At 33.8% G+C, this 12250-nt stretch overlaps 2 protein-coding genes across 5 annotated transcripts in view; one reads left to right on the plus strand and one right to left on the minus strand.

Moving 5' to 3' along the window:
• Positions 1-12250, minus strand: part of LOC138138787 (uncharacterized) — a 96677-nt gene that overhangs the window by 69232 nt on the left and 15195 nt on the right. Inside the window, exon 1 of one of the 4 annotated variants that reach the window (XM_069058853.1) lies at positions 11810-11882. The exons of 2 other annotated variants lie outside the window; for them this stretch is intronic. In XM_069058853.1, coding sequence (XP_068914954.1) covers positions 11810-11867 — 58 coding nt within the window. In that variant the 5' untranslated portion in view covers positions 11868-11882. Of the gene's footprint in view, positions 1-5730; positions 5870-11809; positions 11883-12250 lie in introns of those variants that run through there. One more of the 4 variants, XM_069058858.1, reaches the window with a different exon arrangement.
• Positions 1-12250, plus strand: part of LOC138138783 (scoloptoxin SSD14-like) — a 72789-nt gene that overhangs the window by 3383 nt on the left and 57156 nt on the right. The gene's annotated exons all lie outside the window — the stretch shown is intronic.

Here is a 12250-nt window from a genome sequence, read left to right on the forward strand (position 1 = left end):
AATTATTCAATATCTGCGTGTGGTAAATATTAATAAAAATGACACAAGTAACAGTCAGAATTGTAGATTTATTATATCATTAAATTGTAGAAAAGTAAAGTCCTCGTCGAAAAATAGTCAATTTTGACTTAAATTGTAAATCATTTTACAATAGGAGAGAAAATCGTCTTATAACTACCATAAATAATTCCATAAATAAATAGGGGCTGTTACTTTACCTGATGTTTGCTCTTCCTTGAGTCGGCACTGCACAACAAAGGGGCAATAAAGTTAGAGGGTATTATGGTAGTTACAAGACGGTTTGCTGTCCTATTGTGAAATGATTTACAATTTAAGTCAAAATTGACTATTTCTAGACGAGGACTTTATTTTGTACTTCGCCAACCTCTTTTGGCTCCATTTGCGAATTTACCCAGTTTGGTAGAGTACGGCCAAATCGAGAAGTACATGGGCGGTCCTATGATTTACGTAATAAGCAGTTGGGGTATACACGACGTGATGTGTACTTTTCTATCTGAATGTACTATAGCTCCACACAGAAAGGTCATGTGCATAGTTTGAGCACGTTATGTTATTACAAAGTCGCATTATTTTTCATTTTCGCTAACTATCTATAAGTGAGAACAAGGAAAACACAAAGAGGTGTTACAACGTGACCCCAATCTATAAAATTTCGGCTGTAGGTTCGTACACACTTCCGTAGTCTATCAATAAATTAAAAATTTTCATGATACATTCTTAACCACTATTTTCATAGTTCACAGTTCACAGAAAGGTATAGTACAGCAACAGTATGAAGCAAACATTTTGGATTACAATCCAACATACAGATTTTAGATTACGGTCTCCATTATGGTAGATACAACTTATTAATTGTCACAAGTATTGGGTTGGTATACAAAAATGCAATGTAGAAGTTACGCATACTCGGAACGGAACTGCATTTCTTGTTAGCCAACCACAATTTACATTTGAAATTAATAATGATGTAAGCAATTAAGTAAATTACACAGGAACCCAAACGAATAAATTAGTATTGGCAGTCAAGGTTATAATATAATAACGCAATTGAATAATTTCGGTGATGAAATGCGTTCGTTGAGGAGTTGAGGTTCTGATTGCAGGAATAGGTAAGTCTTCTGTGCTGAACAGTGAACGGTGCACCAACATAAAAAAAATTAACTTCCCTGTGAACGGTCTTTTTTTTGATAAAAATTATTTTTACAAGATTGCGTTATCTCTTACGAAATGTAGTAAATGTCTTTTGTATTTTGTATAGGTACGTCAAACATTTTGAAAACAAGGAACATATAGGTATTCCCTATTATTAACTTGTGTTGGTTAAACAATAAATATCCCTATGATCCTATAGGTATAGTACCTAAACACAATGGGCCGTATCACGACACCGTTATTAAAGTTGTCGATAACTAAAATCGTGATTAAAATAAACATAAAACGATACAGATTTATGCAATTATAACGTGCTAGAAAGAGATGAATGCGTCGCCATCGTAATTAGAGTCATGACTAAATTTAATAAGAGTGCCGTGATACGGCCCAATATCGTTTGGCCTAACTGAAACGAGAGTTTCAAATTTGTCAAATTATGTGCCGTTATGCCGTTAAAAGAAAAAAAATTAGGGAATTTAATGATATCTATTGGCTATACCAGCCAACGTCTGTCATTTTTAATGTCCTTGAAAGTACGCAAACTCGCAGCTAAAATTTGAACGTGTAATTAAAAATGCCTCGCAAAGTAAGACATTTATTAAACTCTCAAATTAGTTGTTATTAGTTGTTATTAACTTTATTACCATGCTGCGCTACTAATATCTCTAATAACCTCAATTTTTATATGATGAGATTTTTCACCCTGTCAAAAGTGTACAATGTTGTCAGCTCTATTTTGGGTGTAAATGGCGGTGTTGTGGTTCTTTGATTAAAAAATAAACTATACATACTTATTACTTATTCCTGACAAGATTATTTGGCATACGGCCGTATTCACCAACGCCAGTTAACGTTAACTGTAGGTTAAAATACTTCGTTACTTTAGTTACCTATTGTTATAACAATGTTTTCGTATATTTTAACCTACAGTTAACTTTAACTGGCGTTGGTGAATACGGGCCTGAAAGTGTTTCTAAAACTACAAAATATTTAACTATTAGTTTTGTGTTGACTTGATACATGTAGAAATGTTGTTTCAGGTGGAATAATTTCCATAAACAACATTCACTTTGGTGGTATCATCGCTTATGTTAAAATTCGTGTTCATCTCCATTGTAAATGAGTTCAAAAACGAGTTTTTGCTATATTTCCGTCAACAGTTCGAAAAACTGTAAAAAATAAAAATACAAGACTGAGTTGAATTCGTTTTTAAAATAAAACCACGAACCTCTTGTTTCTTATATCGAATGTTCATTTAAATTTCTCTTCAAAGTTGGCATTGAAGAGTCAATTGTGAACGCACCACTCCTCACTCTCCAGAGTAAAAACACAAACAACGCAAAAAGAGAGGCAAGATTTAAACAGCTAATCTGTGATCCGTAATCCGTGGTGCGTGAAAACGAGACACAACCGACGAAAATAAAATAAACTTTATAAAAGCAACCTTAGCAACGGCAAGTGTGCTTACTTTGATAGCTTAATTGAGAAAGTTCAATTTAAATTTTAATGTTTGTTTTCCCAAAAAATCAATACGTATCTATACATACATCTCTACATTTCTAGAATCAAGTGTCATTTCCTCGCTTATCATACAAAGAACTGGATTAGAAGAAATATAAATTTTGTAATAAAATAAATTCTGTTTCTGTATCAGGGACAATACATGATGGACCACTCTCGCCTTATTTATTTTACATCACCCTGTACACCACATCGCACCATACGGTCCGCAGCTTCCGAAAAAATTGCAACAAATCAATCTCGACACGCTCCCTCTCTATCGAATTATCTAACAGATTAGAAACCGATGCAGTGGAAACTTCTCCTTTGTTTCGTGTCAATATTCTTACAAACACCGAATTCCAACGGAGAATTTATAGTTCTGGGGCTTTGCCAGCGTGGAACTGGAAAAGCTCGCTTTACAGTTGATACAACTATCGATCTTGCAACGACAAAATGCATTTTTTATTCGAATCGATAGGCAACATTGTTTCTAGGTCGTGTCATTATTTCCGGGATAAATAAATGATCGTATCGACACAATCTGGCAAAGGTTTCATTATTTGACACGGCTCAATGTGAGAGTTTTCTTAACTGTCGAAGAAAAGCACACCGGAGTGTGATAAGTTTTCGAGTGCTATTTCAGGCAAGGGATGTCTATTTGTAGGTGTTTTGCAGGAACCGACAAAGTTCAGAAACTTAACAATGGGATCATTTAGGCGCTCAACTACCATTTAATAATTCACCGACTGCGGCGGTAACTTGTTAGTTATTAAATGAAAGTTTAGAACAAACCGGAAGTTTTCTAGACTGGATTAATCCGTCGTAAATTAATAACTTACTATTATACGTAAAAATAAATCATCCATCAATTCCGGCTTTACACGTCTAATTATGTGTCAATTTAAATAAAATTAGGGGCCCAAATATCTGCGTAATTTTGATTGAGCGTTAACAAATTCGAAGATTGTTAAAATTGATGTAAACATTTTTTAATTAATCTTGCCAAAATATCCGGCAAAAGCGACCTACTTTCTTCTATCAGATTAAATAGTAAAATATTGCGATAAAATAATATTACCACAGTTGTGTAACATAGAGATTACTAATACGCGAGTGTAATAACACATAATTGCTTTTTAATCTAAAACACACAATGTTTGGCTACTTTATGCAACATTAAATGTGAAGTACGTAAATATACAATAAAATGATTAATATATGACAGTAGATATTGCTTCATCTGGAAGATTATTTGAAACGAAAGCTGATAGGCTAGAAATGAATACTCACATAATACAAGAATAAATATCGTGAGCCGGTGAGTATTTAAATGTGCATCAGGAAGTTTTTTCGAGTGTCAGATATAACCTGCGGATTAAATTATGAAATAATGGAATTTATTTTTGACACCAAATCAGTTAATATGTCACCAAAAAGGTGATCATCAGCCATAATATAATAAGTGGTACGATTATGACTGATGATGTCTACCAGTGAAACCAATATTCAACCAAGTACGACGAGTTGAATGTGGTGCTTCGGTTTCACAAGTCGTCTCATCGATTATTAGTCACATCAGGAATATAGTATATTTCATCAAAGAATACATTGAATTAATAAATGAGGAAGATTTACATCAGCGAAGTCTTCCCAACGATTAGTACACTTTTTCAGTTTATCACGCAATTTGAAGAAACATTTGTACATGTCAGTTTTGACAAATAGGTACGAATTATTATCATTAGAATTAGAAACCGAGTTAGAAACCGACCAAATAAGGTGACAGATTTTTCTGTTTTATTTTACAGTTGTGATAGCATCTTGGTACCCAATTAAAATTATTGAAAAGGATCACGTGACATCAGGGTTGGCATGTTTAAAACATTATGTTTCAATCTACAGTTTAAAACAGTGTTTTAAACATGTTGTATAAAAAACACACGTTTGGTTAAAACTATTTAAAACACGTTTTAAACATGTTTTTTAATCCATGTGTAAAAAAAAAACAAGAATTCAACTTTTTTTAGTCACGTTCATTTATTCAGGTTATTCACATTTCCAATACAAATTGGGCTTTTTTTGGTATGAGTGGTCCAGTTTAAAACGCTCGTTTCACTCGCGTTTTAAAGGTCCACGATCCACGAGTACCAAAAAAAAAACAATTTACACACGAACTCGTTAAATAATAGTAGTTTATTTAACGAGTTCGTGTGTAAATTGGGCTTTTTTTGGCATGAGTGGGCCAGTTTAAAACGCGAGTGAAACGAGCGTTTTAAAGGCCCACGAGTGCCCAAAAAAGGCCAATTTACCCAAGAACGAGTTGAATACGTTTTTTTGTTCGACGAGCCCCTTAAAGGATCCAAAACACTTAAAATCTTCAAAATTCGCTTGACGTTTGGTTTTGACAAGTTGTGACATTTATCAAGATCCATTCACACAGGAGAAAATTCTCAAATTCTGACAGTGTCGAACAAAAAACTACTATTATACCACTAGAGATAACACGAGAAAATAATAAGAAGTCTAAATTTCGGTAATTTCCCAGTTTGCATTGCAATATTGCAATATAACTGCGCAGTGCGCATGCCCAGTGGTCGAGCGTAAAAGTACAGCAACATAATAAAGATTTCAACCGGTTTAATGCTGTTTTATTTGTGTTTAAAATTGGTGTTTTTTTTTAACCAAATTTAAAACATGTTTTAAACAAACAAAAACTGATTAAAATAAAAAAAATTGTATGTTTTGTTTTAAATAAAAAAAAAAATGTTTTTTGCCAACCCTACGTGACATGAATTATATTCTGAAAATAGGTATGTAATATGTTTCATAAGATCAGCAAAATAACTTTGAAGCATATTTCTTAATGACAACAAAATTATTGATTGAGCATTGAAATTAATGAGATCTCGCTCTACATTAAATAATTTAGCAGGTGTAAAGTGAAATTAGTTATGTAACTGTTGTTACCAGTGAAGTAGTTATAACGATCAAATCGCAAATCATCGTCACATGTTTCTGTGTACATACCACACAAACGTAGCAAAAATTTCTCACCTGCTGCGGCAATTGTGTCAGTTGAAAATGGTGTGTTGAACACCTCTACTGAGGCCCTCAGATGACTGTTTCCTTCGGGGAGAAGAATTGTTTTGATTTTTTTTTTAATAAAGCGTCACAATAGTGACAATATTTCCAGTCGTTACCACTAAACTGTGAAAATTAAAACCCACATATCTGAACGTATAAATTCTATACACAAAATTGCTTTATGCTTTAAAATTCTTATCTGAACATAAAATTTGTTATCTGCAAGGGTTTAAGACTAATAAAACGGAAATCAGCGGCCATAAGTAGACAACTGTACCATAAGCAGAATTTGATGACGTATTACTGCAAATGTACTGCAAAGTGTGTTGTGCATGATGGTCTTTTTTTCCAGTAGTTACCGGCGTTGTTGATAGATCATGTAAGTTGCATTTATAAAATTTTGCTTTCCATTGAAAATAAATCATCAGTGCCGATATGAAATGTAACAGCACTAATGGCGTTATGTATAGGTAACAGAAAAGAGAACTTTTGTAAAAACATTTATCAATAGATAGCCCGAGTAATATGATATGTAGTACTCTACCGTGGGTCAGAAAGTAGGAATAACTTATTCATAATGTGGGTCTACAAGTTTTCAGGAGCGGCAAGAAACTTCAGATTAGTTTCTGTCGATAAAAGCGGAAATAGCTTGCCGCTCATGTACACGGTTTTCTTACTATGTACAGTTGCGGCCAAATAAAACTGGGCAGCAATTTTTTCTCTTGTAAATCGGAATTAAATATTAAATCACCTGAAAAATCATCTCCTAGGAGATAACATAAAAAACGATTTTTCAAATTGACATCATCCGTCACTGTTATGTTGTGCCACAGGTATGGGTATCTGGTTACCAGAGAAACTTTCATTTTAAAAGCCTAATGCCCGTTTGCACCACATATCAGTTTAATAAATATTAACTAATGTGGTATTAAATTTAATAAATACCTAAATAATTATATTATTGCACCATCACAAAATGAACGGGTATTAACTAATATTTTAGTAAATGATTTTTTAATTCGAAAAGGTGCCTAGTGACATTTTTTGCGTCATATATTTACAATTTGGGTGGTATATTTCAAATTTCGACAATGGAAGCATCAAAAAAACGTAAACGTGGGGCAAATTTTTTCCTCTTTTAAACTTGGTGCATAAATATAAAAATATTGTTTCCAACAATAAAACCGATGCAGTTGCGGTTGAAGAAAAGGAAAAATGTTGGAAGAGAATTACAGAAGAATTCAATTTTGAATCCTCTAATGGTATTTTACCATTAGGGGATTCAAAATTGAATTCGTCTCAAGACTCAAGAAACTCTTCGAAGACTTTTCCTTAACGTAGTCCAAACTACAAGAAAAATTGCGGCTGTCGAAAGACGAGAACATTATAAAACCGGAGGAGGAACTAAATAAATTTAAACGTGTTTGTTCCGTTAATCGAAATCTTCTATAGAATGTAGATTCATCCATGTCGTGAAAATGAGCAGATCTAACACTGCACAAACGAGGAAATCCGATATCGATAATTTCTAATCTGTATATCGAAATCATCTTCAAATATGTATATCAACGTCATCAAATAGTAAATTCATTGTGGATAAATTAGATTTACGTAATTTATTATACTGTCATATACGTTAACTTATATTTTAATACTAATTTAAATAACCAAATTTGGCTATTTAAATTTAATAATAATTAAATTGTTTTTAAGGTGCGGTGCAACGTAAAATGAAATTTTAAACAATGTTAAAAATTAATAACCTTTTAAGTAATATTAAATAGTGAGGTGCAACTGGGCATGAATTACCAAAATTTATAAATATGACATAAAATGTCAATTTAATGGTCGCTAAGAACAACTCTTAGTACAGGTGTCCCAAAAGTACCGCCTTTCCTTGAAGATACATCATTTAGGGATGTAGTAGAGTGCTGGAAAAATATATTTTTTTAAATCCTGATTCGTGACCCTCCATTTAGGAAATATACGTAATTTTAAAACATAAAAATATTGGGTGAATCAAAATGATTGTGGCCAAGTATGGCAACTATGTACGAAAATGTATGTGGCAACTGTGTGGGTGGGGTAGAGTTGACATTTGTATGACATTTCATAAGCGTGCATTTAATTTTTTTTATACCGTTGCACATTTATTTGGCAGTTTTCAAAATTACGCGACTATGAACTGTCAAAGAAATGTCAACTCTATCCTACCCACACAGTTGCCACAATACATAATACAACGTGATCAAGAATGACTGAGTCTGTTGGTAACAATGAAAATTTGATTGATTTTGGTACCACTGTAATCTAAACGCATTTCCGGTTGTCAGCTTTGACAGAGTTGACAGGCGAATTTGACGTTTACTATCAAAGGGTCATTTTTGTATTAGCATAAACTAAGCATAAACATACCCGACATAACCTATTTTTTTTTAATGTCGTGTCAAGTTAAAACATCCGGTCAGTGCCAATTACGAGTCTGTTTCAACAGACTCAGTCATTGTTGATCACACTGTAGCATTGTATTATTGAATACCTAGGCAACCATTTTGATGAGCTTGAGAGGTAACACAACAACCAAACACTTCAACAAAAATTATTTTATTAAAATAAATTTTCAAAATTTTGCCCATTTGCCTCTAAATATGCGCTGGCTCTTTTAACGATGTTGCCTCAAACATTTCAGGAGTCACCGTAAAAGTAGATATTGAATTTTTTAAACTATTTTTCAGTACTCCATAACACTTCTAGATGACACACCTTCAAGGAAAGGCGGTACTTTTGGGACATCTCTATACTATTGCTTCCGAAAATACCCGATGTGATCTACTCTTTCATTGAACCATGTTTAGTTATGTCTGGATAGCGGGCTATAGGTTTGGTTCAGTGTATTTTCATAAATTTATTTTAAAAGTGACTATTTGTTTATACAGGGTGACTTTGAAAGTTGTGCAGATATTTTAACATGTGTAGAACCCCGCAAAAGGTAACAATTGAGCCAATAATGCCTTATACAAATGATGTTTTTCGCGAAAAAGTGGCTAAAAGTTTTTCAAAAAAAGTTTGGGAGCCACAGAATTTTATGAAAAAATGGGGCAAAAAAAATAGTAGACTTTTTTTGTTGTAATTTAATTCAAAATTAAGTCACTTTGACAAGAACCTCAATTTTAATCTCAATTTAAAATCCATATGGTTTTGATCTATGGCGAAGCCTGTGAACATTTAGAGCTAGCGCGACAAATCTACGGTGAAAGATTTCCTCAAAGGATACTTTCCAATGCTCGAACCTTTGTAAACCTTGAACAGCATCTTCGCGATTTCGGGCGTTTCGAATTTTAGTTGCAGAAGAAGAAACTCGAAACACGAAATCCAAGAGCGTCTTATTTAATTAACGTGTAGGTGAGGATTGTTGAAAATCACTTCGTAGGTCCTTATGTCTTACCTCGAATAGAATTATTGGTTATCTTCAATGTTTAAACGAGGTTTTCCCCGAATTACTCGAGGAAATGCCTTATTAAATATTTTCATCACTAAACATATACAGAGTTATTCACGTAAGATGACGAGCCTGACCAGGTAAAAATGCAACCCAACATACAATTTATAAATCTATCTCGATCCCTATCCTATTACATTATCCGGCATTATCATGATGCACATAAAACACCTTTTAACATCAGCATAATGAATGTCAAGTTCTGACAGAAAAGTACCTCTCTCAGCAAAGTATGATCTAATAATTTTAATAACAATAAGAAGCAATTAAAATCACAAAAGAACCACGACCTGTTGATTTAGGTTTGCAATAATAAAATGTTACTAAATTTAGGGAATTTAATTACATTATCTGTTGACTATACCAGCCAGCGTCTGTCATTTTTAATGTCCTTGAAAGTACGTAAACTCGCATTTAAACTTTAAATGTGTTATTAAAAATGCCTCGCAAAGTGAGACATTTATTAAACTCTCAAATTAGTTGTTTTCAACTTAATTAACATGCTGCGCTACTAATTTCTCTACATAACCTCAATTTTTATGTGATGAGATTTTTCACACTAGGTCAAAAGTGTACAATGTTGCCAGCTCTCTTTTGGGTGTAAATTGCGGTGTTGGTGGTTCTTTGATTAAAAAAAACAGACTACAAACCATTCACGATTACTTATTTCAAATTCGGACTATCTATGAAAATCTGACATTTTAGTTGGCAGTACTGTGATTTGTCTTAATAAAACTATTTTAGGTTTTATAATTCAACCGAACACTGCTCCCAAGTTGTTACATTTTTTAAATAATTGAACGCATTAGGAACAATAATCGTAAAATTGAATTTAACAGTTAAATTCAACTTATTAAAGGATGCACAACCACATTATATTTATAAACCAGAAAGTTGTTTGGAAAATGACAATTACAAATTATATTTTGATCGTACAGTTTTAACTGACATTCATATTCATATATAATATACCAAGGGACAGATATATTGCCGGAAATTTTTTCGAGCAGTCCTCACACACGAGTGTTTGTAGCATGAAAATTACACGAGGGCGCTAGCCCGAGCGTAATTTTGAGCGACAAACACGAGTGTTGGACTGCAAGAAAAAATTTCTGGCGATATATATCTGTCCCGAGGTATATTCGGAAGAGAATCGCCCGAAAATTTTTTTCCCTAGGTCAATTATATCGGAAATTTTCCCTAGGGAAAATTTCCGCTTAATTAAATTGTGATTGGTTGCTATTCAAACAATTCGGAGTTGTGATTTGTCAATATAAATCATGTGACATTTGAGGGCGATTCTCAGCATAACAGACCAGACATTATTATTTTAAATAAACAACAAAAGCAAGCATATCTTTTAGATATAGCTGTTCCAAATTCACACAATATAACACACATATAATACAAAAATTAATAAATATTTAGAACTCTCCGTTGCTATGAGAAATCTTTGGTGTTTAGAAAAAATTTCGATTTTACCATTTATAATTTCAGCAACAGGAATAGTACCGCAATCTCTTTTTAAAAATTTAATTATTTTGGACTTAGAGAACACATTGGTGGTTGAAATTCAAAAAGGTATATTATTATACTCATGTCATATCGTGAGGAAATTCCTTAACATTGACACAGAACATAAAACACAAAAAAGTCAAAATGTGGAGGCGAGACGCCGGTAATTATGTTGATAAGCACTACACTATTACTTGATAGTATTATCCGTAATAGTGTATGTACTCCGGCAAAATTGCCGTGCCGCCGGGTGGAGGTGGGATACGAAAATTGAAATGAAACATACTCCTACATATTTGTAGGGCAGTTCTGGGTAAATTCTTATTAACTAAATTAATGAGGGAATTGACAACAATGCGAATACATATTTAAAAACGAAACGTCAAATGACAGGACCTGACGCCAATCTAACAAAAAAATATCGCGACCTCCTGCGTGTTTAAAATAATCGTGAACGGCATATACACTTGTATTTTAAATCTTGCTTCCTTCTGTAGTTTCTGAAATTAATTTCACTGTAATGTGTTTATAACACAATTGATTTTTCAGCACTCTGCGACATTTTCTGCTAAAATCAGGATGATCTGTCAGTTCCTGAAAGTACCACAACAAGCAAGAACGATTTCTGTTTCTGCAATTTTTTTTGTAAATTCAACAAAAAAGAATCGATGGTAGAGAACTGGCTAGTAGTCGGCAAAGTCGTACCTAACTTAAATGCGACATATATTACTCAATGTCCGACTGTTATTCAACATAATAAATATGGATAAGGACGTGTTTTCTTGACAAATTCATTTATAAAGCCACCGGTACGCCGAACTGACGTCACCGGCTCGCCACTCATCACGTTTTGTTGGTTGCATACCCTTGCATTTTTATCTAGTTTCAACAACTGGTACAGTTAGTCAAGTCTGTCCACAGCTGACATCATTATGAATTATCTTATATCAAATCATCATTTCCTCATCCCAGTTCCTTTAGTTTTTAGTTCTTTCTCTACGCTTGCACGCTTTTGATGCAACCAGCAATACCCACCGCACATCGCATTCCAGCAAACGATATCGTTCCCACTCAATTTTCCTCTATTCTGCATTTTTCCTGACACCGAAAACGTACGCGTGTACTGCACAAAATTGTGCCCACGCACATTTTTCCACATTGTCAATTCATTCTGGTGTACCATAAAATTTTTATATGGCAAATTCCGCTACAGCCATTCAAAGGTGGACATTTCACGCTTCGACTGAGCACATAATAGTCGTAAAAATGTCCACGTTGCATGTAAAAAACTCCCGCACAGCGGTAATAAAACACGACGGACGTTGTGTCACACCGACATCGTCGACAACAGGAAATGCGGCACGTTCAAGGTGGATGGAAACTGTAAATTGTGCGAGGAAGAACTTGAACTAGACCCACTTTCGACAAGATCGCGATGCGAACCGGCGAATTGTTATTATCGTGGGACGAGCGCAC

Source organism: Tenebrio molitor, chromosome 9 (assembly GCF_963966145.1).
Source record: "Tenebrio molitor chromosome 9, icTenMoli1.1, whole genome shotgun sequence".
Taxonomy (NCBI): Eukaryota; Metazoa; Arthropoda; class Insecta; order Coleoptera; family Tenebrionidae; genus Tenebrio; species Tenebrio molitor.